The sequence below is a fragment of the Zonotrichia leucophrys genome, chromosome 3 (genome assembly GCF_028769735.1).
Source record: "Zonotrichia leucophrys gambelii isolate GWCS_2022_RI chromosome 3, RI_Zleu_2.0, whole genome shotgun sequence".
In the NCBI taxonomy this organism is placed as follows: domain Eukaryota; kingdom Metazoa; phylum Chordata; class Aves; order Passeriformes; family Passerellidae; genus Zonotrichia; species Zonotrichia leucophrys.
The window spans coordinates 112,770,625-112,789,750 of NC_088172.1; the positions used below are offsets into that span (position 1 = coordinate 112,770,625).

Below are 19,126 nucleotides of genomic sequence, written 5' to 3' on the forward strand. Positions count from 1 at the left end.
TTCCTTTATACCCTCTTAAAATCCTAAACCTCCTTTACCTTTCTCCTAATCCTATCTCACAACAAAAAAAAAAATACATTAATAATTAATTATTAATTAACATTAATAATTAACAGTAAAACCCGCTATACTCATTAAAAAATCTCAAAAAACCTAAAATTAACAAACCAAAACCACTACACAAAATTAGTGGGTTTGTTGTTAATTAAAAAGAAAAAAGAGTGCTTTTAAGTTTTTTTATCTTTAACATGTGTATTTCACAAAAACATAGGTTTTTAGTATTTTAATAGACTATTCGTTATACAAAAATAACAGTGCAATAATGCAAAAAGTTTTGTATTACTTTCTTAAATTTCTTTTTATTCCAAACGATAACACAGCTGTGTGCCTGTGCTCTCCTGGCTCTTCTGCTGCCAGCTGACGGCCACTGTCACTGTCACAGGGTGACCAGGACACTGTCACTGTCACAGGGTGACCAGGTCAGTGCTGCTGTCCAGCAGGGTGACCAGGTCACTGCTGCCCAGGGTGACCAGGGCACTGCTGCTGCCCAGGGTGACCAGGGCACTGTCACTGTCACAGGGTGACCAGGACAGTGCTGCTGTTCAGGGTGACCAGGTCACTGTCACTGTCACAGGGTGACCAGGTCACTGCTGCCCAGGGTGACCAGGGCACTGTCACTGTCACAAGGTGACCAGGCCACTGTCACTGTCACAGGGTGACCAGGTCAGTGTTTCTGCTGCCCAGGGTGACCAGGCCACTGTCACTGTCACAGGGTGACCAGGTCATTGCTGCTGTCCAGGGTGACCAGGTCACTGCTGCTGTCCAGGGTGACCAGGTCACTGCTGCCCAGGGTGACCAGGTCATTGCTGCTGCTGTCCAGCAGGGTGACCAGGGAGTGTCCAGGCAGCTCAGGGTCACCAGGGCCAGCACAGAGCCCTGTGAGGAAGAGGATTCCTTCCTCCAGGAAGGAGAATTCCAACACTCGATCCCACTTGGAGCTCACAGCCCTGAGGGTGGGAGGAGCAGCCAGGGGCTGTCACTGTCACTGTCACTGTCACAGGGTGACCAGGGCATGGGGCACACGGGGCTGGTCCAGAGTGAATCTCCATCTCCCCTGAAATAGGAGTCTCTTCGAGTTAGGTCTCATAAGCTTTTGGAGATTTATTTCACACCCTAGGTAGCTCAGCTACCTTAGAAGGCATGAAATCAGCAGGATGGTTTTTGTGGCACTGTTAGAAACAAAAAAGTTTTAATAAAATACAAAATAATAAGCTCTTGACAGAGAAAAACTAATCTAAGTGCAAGAAACCCTCTTGGCCCTGGTAAAACACCTCATAAAAGCTGTTAGTTTCTTTGTTCTCTCTTTTTCTAGTAAATTGCTCAGGCAGGACTTTTCAGCTCCTGTCCAATTAACTATCCTTAAGTTTAAAATGAAGTCCCCCAAGCCTTATAAAACACCTTTTTCACCTAATCAAAAAGAAAAACTTCTAAACTGATTTCCTTTTTAAAAAGACAAAAGATAGTTTTGTCACTCCATCAACAAAAAAAAACATTCCTGTACTGCCCTGCTTTGGGAGCCAGCTCGGGTGGGGACAGGGGACACTGGGCAGTGGCAGTGCAGCCCCTGCTGATGCTGTGTGTGCCATTGTCACTGCCACTGTCACTGTCACAGGGTGACCAGGGCATGGGGCACACAGGGCTGTTCCATCCTGCTTTGGGAGCCACTGGGGACAGGGACACTGGCAGTGGCAGTGCAGCCCCTGCTGATGCCGTGTGTGCATGTCACTGTCACTGTCCAGGTGACCAGGGATGGGCAGGGCTGTGCCAGGGTGAATCTCTCCATCTCATCTCCATGTCCTGTTGGGAGCCAGCCCAGGTGGGACGGGACACTGGGCAAGTGGCAGTGCAGCCCCGTTCATGTTGTGTGTGCCACTGTCACTGTCTCAGGGTGATCAGGGCATGGGGCAGAGGCTGTTCCAGGGTGAATCTCCATCTCCATATCCCCTCCTTTGGGAGCCAGCCCAGGTGGGGACAGTGAGGCTCAATTGGGGACAGGGGACACTGGGCAGTGGCAGTGCAGCCCCTGCTGATGCTGTGTGTGCCATTGTCACAGGGTGACCAGTGCATGGGGCACACAGGGCTGTTCCATCTCCATGTCCCCTGGTTTGGGAGCCAGCCCAGCTGGGGACAGGGGACACTGGGCAGTGGCAGGGCAGCCCCTGCTGACCCTCTGTGTGTCCCTGCCAGGTACGAGGAGGAACCTGCGCAATGACCTGCTGGTGGCAGCTGACTCCATCACCAACACCATGTCCTCGCTGGTGAAGGAGCTGCACTCAGGTAAGGGCTGGGCCACAGCTTGGAGATTTGGCCTTAGATTTATCTATTAACTGTTATTTCTGTTCTGTTGTTTTCTGTAATGTGAGGTTGCATGTCCACGTTCTCAGTGAAAAATCACTTTTGCACCCAACACCACTCCCTGGGCAGTGCTGGGTGATGATCTCAATGACAGAGTCACAAGGCAGAGCAGGTTTTTGGGGTGAGTGTCCCCAAATTCCTGCAGTACCTGGGCAGCAGGTGAGACCCTCTGCAGTGCCTCCCCATCAGATGATGCAACCATGTCTCAATAACCATACAGGAGGCCAATTTCATCCCTTGTGGTTAAACACTGACATGGAAAACACATAATTACTGCCTCTGAGCCTGTTCCCCGTGCCAGGGGAGCTGAACACCCCTCTGGGGCTGGGCCAGCTCCTGCCTCTCCCAGGGAAGTGTCCCCTGGCCCTTGTCAGCAGCAGGGCTGGGACCATGCAGTGCTGCAGCGCTAAATCCTGCTTCCAGGAGGGATTTCTGCATGGAAAGAAAGGGCTGTCAGGCTCTGGGAGGGCTCTCCAGGGCTGTCAGGCTCTCGGAGGGCTCTCCAGGGTGCAGTGCCATCCCTGGAGGTGCCCAAGGACAGACTGAACTCAGTGCTCTGGCCTGGTGACAAACAGGGGAGCAGTCACAGCTTGCACTCTGTGAGGCCCTTTGGCAAGGTGAAGGATGCTGTGGTTCTGCTCTGGGCTGGTTTTGGTGATGAGGAGGAAAAAGAGAAATCCCCTGTGTTTGTGCCTGCCCTTTGGCAAGGTGAAGGATGCTGGGGTTCTGTTCTGGGCTGGTTTTGGTGATGAGGAAAAAGAGAAATCCCCTGTGTTTGTTCCTGCCCTTTGGCAAGGTGAAGGGTGCTGTGGTTCTGTTCTGGGCTGGTTTTGGTGCTGAATAAGAAGGGAAGTGCCCTGTGTCTGTCCCTGCCCTTTTCCAAGGTGAAGGATGCTGTGGTTTTGTTCTGGGCTGGTTTTGGTGCTGAGGAAAAAGGGAATTGTCCTGTGTCTGTCCCTGCTGGCACCAGCACCAAATTCCCCACTCATTTTGGGTGACCCACGGGGCTCTGCCATGGTGGTGGTGGAGCCTGCAGGGATGAACAGGGGGGTCTCACTGCCCAGCAGTAAATCCCCCTCCAGCCCCCTGTCCTGGTGGCAGAGACAGCTCCAGTTAATGAAGCTGTCCATGGATGACACAGCAGCAGCAGGGCCATGGCAGGGCCACCAGCTCCCCCATAAATCACCTCAGCTCTGCCCCCAAGGCTCAAACACGGAGAGCAAACCTCTGCCCTGAGTCTGCACTCGTCCCTTTTTGCTTTCCAGAGCACAGGGAGTGTTGCAGAGTCACAGAATTGTGGAGCAGCCTGAGTCAGAGCCACAGGGATGCAGCTGCTGACCCTGCCCAGGACACCCCAACAATCCCAGCCTGTGCCTGAGGGCACTGTCCACAGCTTTCCCTCATCTCCATCCCCAAACCCCCTGACACAGCTGCAGCCACCCCCAGGGTCCATGCCAGGGCCCTCCAAAGCTGTGTGGCTCACCAGGGAGTGGGAATGGGATGAGAATGGAGCTGCTGACAGGCTCGTGCTGGAGGAGATGCAGAGAGCAGGGAAGGCTCCCCTGGAAGTGTCTGCGATGGTGTCATTTGTGCAAATGAGGAAGAGCATGAGTTATCCTCAGCTGACGGAGCCAGCAGGATTTCACACGTCGTGTCCCGAGGGGAGCTGTGGGAACAGACAGCTCCTGCAGCGTGGGGAGGGCTGGGATCCAGGGGGGCTGCAGCTCCTTCCCTTCCCTTCCCTTCCCTTCCCTTCCCTTCCCTTCCCTTCCCTTCCCTTCCCTTCCCTTCCCTTCCCTTCCCTTCCCTTCCCTTCCCTTCCCTTCCCTTCCCTTCCCTTCCCTTCCCTTCCCTTCCCTTCCCTTCCCTTCCCTTCCCTTCCCTTCCCTTCCCTTCCCTTCCCTTCCCTTCCCTTCCCTTCCCTTCCTTTCCCCTTTCCCCTTTCCCCTTTCCTTTCCCCTTTCCCCTTTCCCCTTTCCCCTTTCCCCTTTCCCTTTCCCTTTCCCTTTCCCTTTCCCTTTCCCCTTTCCCCTTTCCCCTTTCCCCTTTCCCTTTTCCCTTTTCCCTTTTCCCTTTTCCCTTTCCCTTCCCCTTTCCCTTTCCTTTCCCTTCCCCTTCCCCTTTCCCTTCCCTATCCCAGGAGGGGACACTCACAGCAGCACCACCCCATCCTCCCATGGCGCCCAGGGTGCCCTGATGGGCCCAGCCTCTTTCTCCTGCCATGGTGCTGGGGAGGGATGGCTGGAGAGCAGGAAAGGTTCATCCCCAGAGGTGCTGGCACTGCCCAGGCTGCCCAGGGATGGGCACTGGGGCTGCCAGAGCTCCAGGAGCCTTTGGACTGCTCACAGGACGGGATTGTTGGTGTTGGTCTGGGCAGGGAGAGGGTTTGGGCTCTTGGACCTGGGGGTCTCTTCCAGCTCAGGATATTCCATGATTCTGTGATGGAGCTGTGGAGTCACAGAATCACAAAATCATTGAAGGTGAAAAAGATCTCCAGGCCCCTGAGTCCAACTGTTCCCCCAGCACTGCCACGGCCACCACTGCCCCATGTCCCCAGGTGGGACAGCCACCCCAAGTGCCACAGCCACCCCCAGGTGCCACAGCCACATCCACAGTGCCACATCCACAGTGCCACAGCCACCCCCAAGTGCCACAGCCACTCCAAAGTGCCACATCCACACCAAAGTGCCACATCCAAAGTGCCACATCCAAAGTGCCACAGCCACACCAAAGTGCCACAGCCACACCAAAGTGCCACATCCACGGTGCCACATCCACACCAAAGTGCCACAGCCACTCCAAAGTGCCACAGCCACACCAGAGTGCCTCTCTCACGCTCCCAGTGCTGCTGGGCAAACACTGATCCATTTTTACTCCATTTCTACTCCATTTTTGCTCCATCTGAGCTCCAAAGGAGCAAATTCAAGAGGTGCTGCTCTGCAGGGAGCCGAGGCAGCGCTGTCTGTTCCTGACCCACCACTGAGCTCCACGTCCCAATTCTGGTTATTCCAGAGGTGCCTGGTCTCCCTTCAAGGACCCTCTGGAGCTGTGTGACCCCATGTGTCACCATCCTGCTCTCAAAGCCACCAAGGATGTGTCTGCCAGGTCCCCTCTGGTCACACCCACCCCAAACACCTCTGGTTCTGCAGCTGTTTTGTTTCTCCAGCTGCTTTAGCCAACCTAAAATGGATGTTTGGGTGACTTCAGCTAATGCTTCAGGTTTAGATAGCAAATATTTGTCCAACACGACTCCCCAAGAAACCATTTCCACTGTTTGGTTGGTGTTTTTGGCCAAAACCAGTGGGTGTTTGGCCAATCCCAAGAGATATTCAAATATCAGGCACATTTATGGGATCATCCCCAAATAATCTTTATATTCCTGTGGGTGTCTGGGAACAGTGGGTTCCTCACCTTCCCAAGGCATCTTCAGAGCCTCAAGGATTGGAGAGACTTGGCTCTATGTACATGACCTATTGTGTAAAATTTAATTTATTTAATTTTTTTACATTTAATTATTTAATTAATTTTAATTTCATTAATTAATTTATTTTGTTATAATTAATATAATATAATATAATATAATATAACATTATATTATTATTATATTAAAATATAATATTATATTATATTGTCTTTTTGTATTATTATATATAATTTATTATATATAGTTATATATAAATATTATATATAATATTTATATGTATTATATAATTTATTATATCTAGTATTTATAAAATATATACTATATAAATATTATATATTTAATTTTTTATTTAATTAATTTTAATTAATGCAGGGGAAAATAAATGTTTGGTTGAAGATGTTACTCCGTATCACAGTAAATTCAAAAATTAGACCTCATGGTGCAACCATGCTTCTTTAGTTCAGCCTGCATTTGATATTCCCCTCCAGTTATCACGTAGAATATAATAAAATTATATTTATTATATTTTTTAAAATAATAAAAATAAATAAATATAATAAATAAAATAAAAACCCTGAAGGGGTTTAAAGGCCCTGTGGATGTGGCACTTGGGGACATGGGGCACTGGTGGCCTTGGGAACTGGGAGGACAAGTGGACTCGATGGTCTGAGGGATTTTCCACCCCCAACAATTCCACAATTGCCTCTCTCCTCTCACCCACCTGTCTCATGTCTGCTTTTCCTCTTTGTGTTTTTTCCTGAAGCAGAGGAAGAAGACGAAGAAGAAACAGAGAAGCTGCAGAATGGAAAGGATCGAGGTGAGGGGACAAACCTGTCTGAGAGATGTGCAGCGTTTTCTGACCGCTCCTCTGGGGCTTTACTGGCTCCCTTCGCACCCCAAGGGGACCTCTGGGTGCAGGTGGATGTCTCTGGGTGCAGGTGGATGTCCCCGGGTGCAGGTGGATGGCTCTGGGTGCAGGTGGATGGCTCTGGGTGCAGGTGGCTCTGGGTGCAGGTGGATGTCCCTGGGTGCAGGTGGATGTCCCTGGGTGCAGGTGGATGGCTCTGGGTGCAGGTGGATGTCCCTGGGTGCAGGTGGATGGCTCTGGGTGCAGGTGCCAATGGGGATCCATCCCACGGTGACCTTGGCAGGACAAGTGTCCCTGTGCCAATGGGGATCCCATGGTGACCTCGCCTGGACAAGTGTCCCTGTGCCAATGGGGATCCATCCCACAGTGACCTTGGCATTTTGCCAATGGGGATCCCATCCCATGTGATGGACTAGTTTGGCAGAAGTGTCCCTGTGCCAATGGGGATCCCAAAGTGACTTTGGCAGAAGTGTCCCTGTGCCAATGGGGATCCATCCCACAGTGACCTTGGCACAAGTGTCCCTGTGCCAATGGGGATCCCAGAGGCAGTGCCACCAGTGTCTCAGGAGGTCCCTCCCTGTCACCCCCGTGTCCCTGGTGCCCCAGGCTCTCCCCCTGTTCTGAGGACCCCGTGTCCATCCCAGGAGTTATCCCAGAGCTGGGTGGGATCCTCGTGGCCCCAGCATTGTCAGGGCAGCCTGAGGGAGGCAGTGCCAGCATCTGCTCCTCTCCTCACGCTCCAGGAGCCACCAGGAAGCTCCTCCCAGGGCCAGGACCTCCCTCAGGGCTCTCCGGGCTCCTGCTCTGGATGTTCCAAACCCAAACAGAGGAACAGCCTTGGCCGGGTGTGAATCAGCCCCGGCGTTTGTCTCGCTCGAGCCAAACCCCACCGCAGCATCAACACAGCAGGGTTTGGAGGCTGCTTTTGTTACACACACATTTCCTGCTGGCTCAGCTGCTGCGGCGTCGCTCCCAGCACAGCTCACTGCCCTGGGCTTTCCCATCCCTGCCTCGTGCAGGGCACCCAGGTGTTTGGAACTGCTCTGCTCCTCTGCCCACCCACGGCTGAGCGCGGTGGGGAGCTGGATTTCGGCTGAAACAGGAGTTGTTCAGAGCAGAACCAGCTCTCAGGACCCTCTCTGCCCCAGAACATTCCTCATCACTGGAATATTTGAGATGCTTAGCAGATGATCCGCGCGGCTTTTTCCAAATATGCATTGTGTCTGGCATGGGAAACGGGGCAGGGGGAGGCTGAGGCACGGCAGATGGTGGATGGAGCAGAGATGGAGCACAAACTCTCCCCAGTTACTCCAGCCCAGACGTGTCCAAGAGCAGAGCCGGGTCCAAGAGCCTCGGTGTGGAATGTAAATACTGTCCCTGCCAGGGAAAAAAGCACTTTATTGCAGTCCCAGAGCCGGTGAGGTCAGCCTCTGGCAGGGAGAGCCAGGAATGATCAATGCGGAGCTGCAGGGGCTGGGGGACAGCAGGGAGGGCTGACACCAGAGCCAGGGGGCTGTGGCCAGGGGGCTGCAGGGCTGGGGAGCCCACAGTGAGCCTTGGGTTCAGCAGTATTCTCCTTTTGGGATGAACAAGAGGAGAAAGCAGCTCAGGGGGTCCCCAGCCCCTGCACCCCACCAAAACCAAGGCAGGGGCTGGTCCTCACTGCCACGGACTCGGAGAATCACCCCAGAGTGGTTTGGATGGGAAAGGGACCCCAAGCCCACCCAGTGCCACCCCTGCCGTGCCAGGGACACCTCCCTCTGTCCCAGGTGCTCCCAGCCCTGCCCAGCCTGGCCCTGGGCACTGCCAGGGAGCCAGGGGTACTTCTCTGGGCACCCAGGGCCTGCCCACCCTCCCAGGGAACAATTCCTGCCCAATATCCATTCCCAATCGACCGTCTTTTGATTTAATGCCACTCCTAAGGACAGCATCATCCTTGGGTTTCCTCACAAGTTTCTTCATGTGGTTATTTCCTATTTCCCTGCTGTGTTTTTATTTTATTCCCAATTAATGAACCCCAGCACCCCTCCCTGCTGGAGAGGCTGACCTTCGATGGAGCAGGGCTGGATTTGGGAAGGTGCCCAGGTGCCAGGACAGGCTGGCAGGGACAGCCTGGCACAGGGACACCGAGGTGACCCCGCAGCAGCGACGTGTCCCTGTCAGGGTCTGTGGTTCCTGTGGCATTCCTGGCGAGGAGGGCACAGCCCTGCCCCTGTGCCTGGCACCAGAGAGGCCACCCTGGGCCCAGCTGAGCTGCCCAGGACAGCAGGGACAGGGAGGGACCATGGCACCCAGGGAGGTGGCACCTGCAAGGGCTGAGGGCACTGAAGCCCAGAGTGTGAATAACAGGGAAACTGAGGCAGGACCTTTGTTCTCTGTGGTGCCTGGGTGTGGTGGTGTTCACAGGGGTCTCAGGGTGAGGGAAGAGAATCTGACTCCACGTTCCAGAAGGCTGATTTATTATTTTATTATATATATATTATATCAAAACTATAATAAAAGAATAGAAGAAAGGATTTCATCAGAAGGCTTGAAGGGAATAGAAAATAATGATCACAAAGGTTTGTGACTGACCAAGACAGTCCAAGCCAGCTCACTGCGATTTGCCATGAATTAGAAACAACCACATGCAGACCTACCTGTTGTATTCCACAGCAGCAGATAACCATTGTTCACATTTTGTTCCTGAGGCCTCTCAGCTTCTCAGGAGGAAAAATCCTAAGGAAAGGATTTTTCATAATTCATGTGTGTGACACCTGGGGAAAAGGGGCAGGAATAAAGGGAATTCTGTCCCACCACAGCAGTAAGAGCTGGGGCACATCCTCATTTCGTGGGACAGGAAATGCTCCCCGTGCTAACCTGTCCTTCCCTCTTTGCAGGTTAGGAGGGAGCACAGGCTGGACAGCAGCTCAGGTAAGGATGGACCCCTGTCCCACCCCCAGCAGCCCCTGGGGCTCCTGTCCCCTCCTGCTCTTGTCCTGTTTCTGCACCAGGAAGGTCCCACCTGCCCATCCCTCCACACAAAAGGATGTTTTCCTCCGAATTCTGGAATCTAAATCCCATTCAGTGCTACCCCTGCCATGGCAGGGACACTGCCACTGTCCCAGAATGGTCCAGCCTGGCCTTGGGCACTGCCAGGGATCCAGGGTGGGCACCCTGTGCCAGGGCCTGCCCACCCTCACAGGGCACAATTCCTCATTGCCAATATCCCATCCAGCCCTGCCCTCTGGCACTGGGAGCCATTCCCTGGCTCCTGTCCCTCCATCCCTGTCCCCAGTCCCTCTGCAGCTCTCCTGGAGCCCCTTCAGGCCCTGCAGGGGCTCTGAGCTCTCCCCAGGGTGGGCAAACACCATCATCCCCAGCCCTGCCAGCCTTATCTCCCATTCATTGTCCCTTCTCCCATTCATTGTCCCTTCTGTAAGGAGAGGAAACAGGAGCCCGTGGTGATGGACGCTGTCCAGACAGACCAAAAATACCCTGTCTGCCCCCAGAAAAGCAGGGCTGGGAGTTAATAACCAGGCACAACAGGTGGACAGACAGACAGACAGACAGACAGGTGCAGGGAGGGCAGGAGGGGCAGGGCTGGAGCCTGCAGTGTCTCCAGGGAGATCCTTATCTCCCCCACCTGAAAAGCTGCGAGGAGCAGGCTCGGGTTTCCTCAGCCTCTGGAAGTTTGCCATAATGCCCATCACCACTCCCGGTGGGCAGGAGGCAGAAAATCCTGCCTGGATGCACCAGAGGGGACAAAAATCCTGCCTGGATGCACCAGAGGGGACAGCAGGACATGGGGACAGAAGGACATGGGGACAGCAGGGCATGGGGACATCAGGGCATGGGGACAGCAGGGACATGGGGACAGCAGGGCATGGGGACAGCAGGACATGGGGACAGCAGGGGGACAGCAGGGACATGGGGACAGCAGGGACCTTCCTCTAGGACCCCCTCCCTCTCCCTGGGGATGGCAGCACCAGGCAGGACAAAGCTCCCACCTCTCCCTGATCCCCAAGGGCCAGGAGAATCAGTTCTGGATCCAGAGCAGGATTCTGTGGGATAATCCCAGCAGCAGCTCGCACCAAACATCCTCTGCAAAGTGGAAAAAGGGGATTTGCCCTTTTCCCCACCTCCCAGCAGTGCAAGGAGAGAGCCCCAGAGGGGCTCAGGAGCCTTTCTGGCAGTTTTTGCATTAGGAATTCAAGTCCTGCCTGATCTGGGAAACAATCTGGTAACTCAAGAAGGAGTGAAATTGCAGTGCTGGAGGGGGAGGCAGCACGGGCAGCCACAGAGTGAGGCTTTCCTCACCCCTGAAAGGCTTTGGAGAAAGGGACAGGAGTGACCCTGCCACCCCCAGGGCTGGAGGGGACAGGGGAGCCCCAATTTCCCCCTCCCCAGAGCCCAGAGGGGCCTCCAGCACATGAGAGAGTGAATGAGAGACCATGAGAAATGAGGGAGAGGAACCAGGCAGGCTCCTGGATCCTACAGAAAAATGGGAAAGGACAAAAGGAGAGCAAAAATAACCCTTTACACTGTGGTGGCTCTTCCAGCAGGGAGAATTTCCCCATGAAAGGGGGTCAGGCCTTGGCAGGGGCTGCCCAGGGAGGTTTGGAGGTGACACTCAGGGGACAAGGTGGGGACAAGGTGGGGATTGCACTTGGTGACCCCAGAGGTGTTTCCCTGTCCCCAAATGCCACAGGATTTTGAAACCCTCCAGGGATGGGCACTGCCAACCTCCCTGGGCAGTTCCAAGGCCTGAGCACCCTTTCCATGCAGAAATTCCTCCTGGTGCCCACCCTGAGCCCATTTCCCCTTGTCCAGAGCAGCTGCTGCAGGGCAGAGACCTGGGGGCTCCTCCTGCTGAAAATGACCCCAAACTATCACTGAGTGCCTGAGGAAGGTCATTCCCAGAGATCTGAACTGCAAACAGCTCCAGGCAGAGACTGCTGGAGCTTCACAGAATCCCAGCATCATTCAGGCTGGAAAATCCTCCCAGCCCACCCAGTGCCAGCTGTGCCCAATGCCCACCCTGTGCCCAGCCCAGGGCACCCAGTGCCACATACAGGTGACACCTGCAGGGATGGGCACTGCCAACCTCCCTGGGCAGCCCCCGCCAAGGCCTGAGCACCCTTTCCATGCAGAAATTCCTCCTGGTGTCCACCCTGAGCCTGCCCTGGCCCAGCCTGAGGCCATTTCCCCTTGTCCTGTCCCTGTTCCCTGGCTGTCCCCTCCTGGCAGGGACTTGTGCAGAGCCACAAGGTCCCCCCTGAGCCTCCTTTTCTCCAGGCTGAGCCCCTTCCCAGCTCCCTCAGCCCCTCCTGGGGCTCCATTCCCTTCCCAGCTCCCTCAGCCTCTCCTGGGGCTCCATTCCCTTCCCAGCTCCCTCAGCCCCTCCTGGGGCTCCATTCCCTTCCCAGCTCCCTCAGCCCCTCCTGGGGCTCCATTCCCTTCCCAGCTCCCTCAGCCTCTCCTGGGGCTCCATTCCCTTCCCAGCTCCCTCAGCCTCTCCTGGGGCTCCATTCCCTTCCCAGCTCCCTCAGCCTCTCCTGGGGCTCCATTCCCTTCCCAGCTCCATTCCCATCCCAGCTCCCAGCACTGCTGGCTCTGGGGCCGGGTGGGATCTCTGGGGGATTTCTATGGGATCTCTGCAGGGTCCCTGCAGGATTCCTGTGGGATCTCTGTGGGATTTCTGCAGGATTTTTGCAGGATCCCTGCAGTCCCTGACGGGTTTCCCGGTGCCGCAGGCTCGGAGGATGCTCCTGCGACCGAGGGACGTCTCCCCCCTCAGAAGAGGCCGTTCCAGCCCATCCATCACCATCGTGCAACTGTGACCGATCTCCACCACCTGGAGCCAGCACCGGGAGCTGTCCCGAGGCCTCTCCTGCCCCTCAGGCCATTGCATGCACCCTCGGTGTGTTCCCGCCCGGCTCAGCCGCTCAGGCAGGCTTAAAAAACAAAAATAACACCTGAAAGGACACTGCTGGTGGCTCTGTGTGCTGCTCCCTCCCAGGGTCCCCCCGACAGAGCCACTGTCACCCCCACGGGGTCACTGCCCCTGGCTCTGTCCCTGCCCGTGCATGGAACAGAGGGGAGCAGCTCCCAGGGTCACCCCTGCACAAAACCTGGGGGGTTCAGCCTTAAAAACCCACCTGGGGCTCCTGCAATGGGGATTCAGGATTCAGCCTTTACAAACCCACCTGGGGCTCCTGCAATGGGGGTTCAGCCTTAAAAACCCACCTGGGGCTCCTGCAGGTGGGGATTCAGCCTTTCCAAACCCACCTGGGGCTCCTGCAGGTGGGGATTCAGCCTTACAAACCCACCTGGGGCTCCTGCAGGTGGGGATTCAGCCTTAAAAACCTACCTGGAGCTCCTGCAGGTGGGGATTCAGGATTCAGCCTTTCCAAACCCACCTGGGGCTTCTGCAATGGGGATTCAGCTTTACAAACCCACCTGGAGCTCCTGCAATGGGGATTCAGCCTTTCCAAACCCACCTGGAGCTACTGCAGGGGGATTCAGCCTTAAAAACACACCTGGGGCTCCTGCAATGGGGGTTCAGCCTTTCCAAACCCACCTGGGGCTCCTGCAATGGGGATTCAGCCTTTCCAAACCCACCTGGGGCTCCTGCAATGGGGGTTCAGGATTCAGCCTTAAAAACCCACCTGGAGCTCCTGCAGGTGGGGATTCAGCCTTTCCAAACCCACCTGGAGCTCCTGCCCACACCTGGGGGGTTCAGCCTTTACCTGGAGCCAGGTGTGAGGCCACGGCCTCGCAGGTGGGTGGTGGGGTGCAGGGGTGGGGCTCTGGTGGGTCACCAAGCTCTGGTGGTCCCAGCCCAAGCAGGGATGGAGGGAGGAGCAGGGCCAGGCTGAGAGGAGCAGCAGCACCAGGAGCTGGGCTCAGTTTGGGTGGAATTCAGGGAAATGAGGGAGCAGGGGTGGCAGAGACCCCCAGCACCCCTGGGTCTGCCCTCTCCCCACAGCAGGGACAGGGACAGGGACAATGAACACCCTGGTGGATGGGGACAGACACAGGGACACCCTGGTGGCCACAGCCTGGCTTGGTGTAAATGTTGGGAAGGTGCTGCAAGGGCAGCCAGGAGAACCTGGAGGGAAGAGCAGCTCCAGATGGGAAAGGGGACAGGGATAGGAATGGGACGGGGACAGGGATGGGGACAGGGATGGGTACAGGGACAGGAATGGGGATAAGGAGAGGGATGGGGACAGGAGTGAGACAGGAATGGAGATGGGTACAGGGACAGGAATGGGGATAAGGAGAGGGATGGGGACAGGGATGGGGATGGGGATGAGGATAAGGATGAGGATGGTAATGGGGACAAGGACAGGGATGGGGATAAGGACAGGGATGTAGACAAGGACAGGGATGGGAATGGGGACAAGGACAGGGATGGGGACGGGGACAAGGAGAAGAATGGGAGCAAGAACAGGGACAGGGATGGGGAATGGGGATAAGGACAGAGATAGGAAGAGGGATGGGAGATGGAGATGGGAATTGGAATAAGGACAGGGATGGGGAGAGGGATGGGAATAAGGGCAGGGATGGGAATGGAAATAAGGACAGAGATGGGGAGATGGAGATAGGAATGGGGATGCAGAAAGGAATGGGGATGGAGATGAGGATGAGGATGGAGAGAAGGGGACCAAGACAGAGGCAGGGACCACTTCACAAGGGTTTTCAGCTGAATTTGGTGCATTTGGGCATGCAGCACCTTTGGCTGTTGTGACATGTCATCCAAGGGTGTCACTTAGGGAGGTAATTAACTCCTTGTTAATTGCCCCCTGGGCTGAACACAGGCTGATCAGGATTGCCATTTGCAATTCCCTGGGGCAAAACCAACCCAAGGAAAATGCACCTGGAAAAAAACAACCCAAGAAAATGCCCCTGAAAAAAAACCAACCCAAGAAAATGCACCTGAAAAAAACCAACCCAAGGAAAATGCACCTGAATAAAAACAAACCAACCCAAGGAAAATGCACCTGAAAAAAACCAACCCAAGGAAAATGCACCTGAATAAAACCAAACCAACCCAAGAAAATGCACCTGGAAAAAAACAACCCAAGAAAATGCACCTGAAAAAAACCAACCCAAGGAAAATGCACCTAAAAGTGCTTACCCATGGGCAGCCCTGGGGCAGAGCCGGGTCCCTGTCCCTGTGCTGGCACCCCTGGGTAATGGCAGGACAGGGACATCCCCATTGCCACGGGGCACAGAATGGGGACAGGTTAATGGCAGGACAGGGACATCCCCATTGCCACGGGGCACAGAATGGGGACAGGTTAATGGCAGGACAGGGACATCCCAATTGCCACAGGGACAGGTCAATGCCAGGACAGGGACACTCCAATTGCCATGGGGACAGGTCAATGCCAGGACAGGGACATCCCCATTGCCACGGGGACAAGAATGGGGACAGGAGCCATGTCCCACACCGGCTGCTCTGCGGGTGACACACAGGACAGGGCTGGCTGTGGCCACTCCTGGCTCCCCAAGCCCTGGCAGTGCCCACAGAGCCGGGGTGTCCCTGGGGGTCACACCGAGCTCCGGTGCCATTCCCTGTTCCTGCAGGCACAGGGAGTGGGGGACTGTCCCTGGAGCAGGAGTGTCCCCAGGAGCGAGCAGGACGGTCCCCAGGAACAGGATTGTCCCTGGGACAAGGACTGTCCTCGGCAGAGAGCAGGACTGTCCCCAGGATCAGGATTGTCCTCAAGATCAGGACTGTCCCCAGGAGCAGGACTGTCCCCAGGATCAGGATTGTCCCCAGGATCAGGACTGTCCCCAAGATCAGGACTGTCCCCGGAAGCAGGAACTGTCCCCGGGATCAGGGCTGTCCCCAGGAGCGAGCAGGACTGTCCCCAGGATCAGCATTGTCCCCAGAAGCAGGAACTGTCCCCAGGATCAGGACTATCCCCGGAAGCCATCAGAACAGTCCCCAAGATCAGGACTGTCCCCGGGATCAGGGCTGTCCCCAGGAGCGAGCAGGACTGTCCCCAGGATCAGGATTGTCCCCAGAGCAGGACTGTCCCAAGATGCAGGACTGTCCACGGGAGTCCCAGGAGCAGGATTGTCCCCGGGATCAGGACTGTCCCCAGGATCAGGACTGTCCCCGGGATCAGGACTGTCCCCAGAAGCAGGGCTGTCCCCAGGAGGGATCAGGGCTGTCCCCGGGAGCGGCTGGCGAGCCGCAGCCGATGCCGCAGTCCCGGGGAAGGATTCCAGCAGCAGCCTGCGAGCACGGAGCGTGTTCTGCCACCCGCCAAGTGTTTACCAGCTCCATCCCCTCCCCGGGGTGCTGTCCCCGGCCATGCGGCAGGGCACGGATTCGATGGGAAAGGGCAGCGAGGCTTCCCTGGGGCCGGAGCAGCTGCGGGAGCGGAGATCCCGCATTGGTCATGGCCGCGGTCACCGCACAGAGCGCGCACTGTTCGGCACGGCACAGCTGCCAGATGTGCTGCCCTTCCCCCGCACGGCCGCACATCTGGCCGGGGAGAGCGGGGTCGGGGCATCAGGGTGGTGACAGAACCCCCAGCACAGCCCGGGGCTCGGGGACATCGGGGTGGTGACAGAACCGCCAGTGCCTGCGGGCTCGGTGACATCAAGATGGTGACAGAATCCCCAGCACACTCCGGGCTCGGGGACATCAAGGTGGTGACAGAACCCCCAGCGCCTGCTGGCATCAGGGTGGTGACACCCACAGCAGAACCCCCAGCACGCCCCGAACGCGGGGACATCAAAATGATGACACCCACAGCACACCCCAGGCCTGGGGACATCGAGGTGGTGACAGAATCCCCAGCACACCCCGAGCCTGGGGACATCAGGGTGGTGACAGAAACCCCAATGTCTGCTGGCACACCCTGGGCTCAGGGACATCAGGGTGGTGACAGCGCTGTCGTGTACCCGGCTCTGGCACCGTGGCACCCCCGGGACACCCCCACGCCGCCCACCCGTGCCCACCCGTGCCAGCACCGCGCTGGGGGCCGCCTGCCCTGTCCCCTCTGTCCCCAGCCGGGTCCCTGCCAGGCTCCCTTTGGGGACACGAAGCCACCGCGGTGCCGGAGGGCTCTGGGTGGGCACGGGCCCAGCCCGGGGCCCCCTCCCACGGGGCCGGGGGTGCTGCGCGGGCTCGGCCAGGCCCGGTGTCCGTGCCCGGTGTCCGTGCCCGGTGTCCCCTCCTGGTGTCCCCGCCCGGTGTCCCCGCCCGCTGCTCGTCCCCCGGGCCGTAACCCTTTCACACCTCATTAGAGCCGTAATTAATCCCGATTATTCCCAGCTGCAGGGGGAGGGGTGGCTCCTGCTCAGCCCCACGGAGACCCCAGGAACCCCATAGACACCCCAAGAGCCCCATGGAGACCCCAGGAACCCCATGGAGACCCCAGGATATCCATGGACACCCCAGGAGCCCCCTGGTTACCCCGGGAGCCTCATGGAGACCCCAAGAGCCCCATGGAGACCCCAGGTCTGGTCACCCCACGGAGGCCGCAGGAGCCCCACAGAGACCCTGAGGACCCCAAGTGCCCCACGGAGAGCCCCAGAAGCTCAAGCAGCCCAAGGAGAGAGCACGGGCACCCCAAACACGCCGGGGACACCCCAGGGTCTCTGTGCACCCCACAGCGTCCCCAGGGACCCCCTGTACACCCGGTGTCCCCCAACATGGGGCCGGGGGCTCGGCTCAGCGCCAGATCCCGGGGCTGCTCCCCGGCCCCCCATCCCCGCATCGATCCCTTCATTGCTGCCCCCCCTGCCCTTCATCCCAGCCCCCTCCTCCTCCTCCTCCTCCTCCTGCCCATGGGTGGCACAGGTGACGCGGGTGTGGCCCCAGGCTGTGCCCACCCCGTGCCCACCCTGCCCGCACCGCGGCTCCGTGTGACGCTCGCCGTGTGACACTCGCCGTGTCCCCAAGGACAGGGCACCGCCCGCGCCGTGCCCCCGGTGCCACCAGCGCTGCCACTGCCAGGGGTGGCACGGGCCCCGGTGGCACCTGGGGACACTGAGCCCCTTGCAGGATCGCGGTGCCCGCGGTGCCCGCGGTGCCCGGGCTGCGGCCATCGCCGCTGAGAGGAACCGGCCGCGGTTGCATAACCGGGAAACGAGGTCAGGCGGGAGGGGCAGCGGGGACAGCGGGGACAGCGGGGACAGCGGGCACGGCCGCAGCTGCTCTGCTCTCCTCCCCGGGCGGAGGCAGCGGCAGCGGCACGGCGGGAGTGGCACCGGGACACAGAACCGGGACACAGAACCGGGAGTGGCACCAGGAGTGGCACCAGGACATGGAACCTGGTACAAGGCACCGAGACACGGCACTGGCACATGGCACTGGGACATAGAACCGGGAGTGGCACCGGGACATGGAACCTGGGACACAGCACCAGGAGTGGCACTGGGATATGGCACTGGGATATGGCATTGGGACAGTGCACTGGGACAGGCACCAGGACATGGAACCGGGAGTGGCACCGGGACAGGGCACCAGGACATGGGACCTGGCACACGGCACCGGGACACGGAACCATGACACGGCACTGGGACACAGCACTGGGACAGGGAACTGGCACAGGGCACCAGCACAGGGCACCGGGAGTGGCACTAGGACATGGCACCGGGACATGGAACTGGGACACGACACCGGGAGTGGCATCAGGACAGGGGACTGGGACAGGGGACTGGGACACGGCACTGAGAGTGGCACTGGGACAGGGCACCAGGACACAGCACCAGGACATGAAACCAGGACAGGGCACCAGGACATGACACTGGGAGTGGCACCGGGACACGGCACTGGGACATGGCAATCGGAGTGGCACCAGAACACAACACCAGGACAGGGCACCAGGAGACGGCACCGGGGCATGTCACCAGAAGTGGCACCAGGACAAGGCACTGGGACACAGCACCAGAATATGGGACCTGGGAGTGGCATTGGGACATGGCAACAGGACACAGCACCGGGACATGGAACCAGGACAGGGAACCGAGAGGGGCACTGGGACACAGCACTGGGACACAACACTGGGAGTGGCACCAGGAGTGGCACTGGGACATGGCAGCGGGACATGGCACCAGGACCACCCAGCAGTGGCAGTGCCACCAGCTCAGGGGCCCTCGTGCCACCGTGCCACCACAGCTGCACCTCTCGGGATCCCCCTGGCCATGGGACCGTCACAGCCATGTCCCTTGGATCACCTGAGCCATGGTGGCACCGTGCCTGGGTCCCCTGGAGTGCCCCCAATGAGGGTGGCATCCCACCTATGTCCCTCGGGGTCACCATCCCTTGGCCACCAGCGCTGCCACCCTCACTGCCCCATGGCACTGCTCAGCTTGGTAGCTGTGTCACCACACCTGTGTCCCCAGGGCCTGGCACAGGTAGCCAGGGAGGGTCACATCACCCTGGCACTGCAGTGCCACCTTGGCATAGC

The 19,126-nt window shown here is 57.5% G+C and overlaps 1 protein-coding gene across 6 annotated transcripts in view; it reads left to right on the forward strand.

Annotated features, from left to right (window-relative positions):
- The window catches only part of DTNB (dystrobrevin beta), a 152,107-nt gene extending 139,429 nt beyond the window's left edge, over window positions 1-12,678 (forward strand). For 3 of the 6 annotated variants that reach the window (XM_064710002.1, XM_064710006.1, XM_064710007.1), the window contains 4 exons: window positions 2,248-2,337; window positions 6,603-6,656; window positions 9,587-9,620; window positions 12,443-12,678. In XM_064710002.1, the coding sequence (XP_064566072.1) occupies window positions 2,248-2,337; window positions 6,603-6,656; window positions 9,587-9,591 (149 nt within the window). In that variant the 3' untranslated portion in view covers window positions 9,592-9,620; window positions 12,443-12,678. Of the gene's footprint in view, window positions 1-2,247; window positions 2,338-6,602; window positions 6,657-9,586; window positions 9,621-12,393 lie in introns of all 6 variants that reach the window. The other 3 variants (XM_064710003.1, XM_064710005.1, XM_064710004.1) reach the window with 3 other exon arrangements.
- Window positions 12,679-19,126: the final 6,448 nt, after the last annotated feature.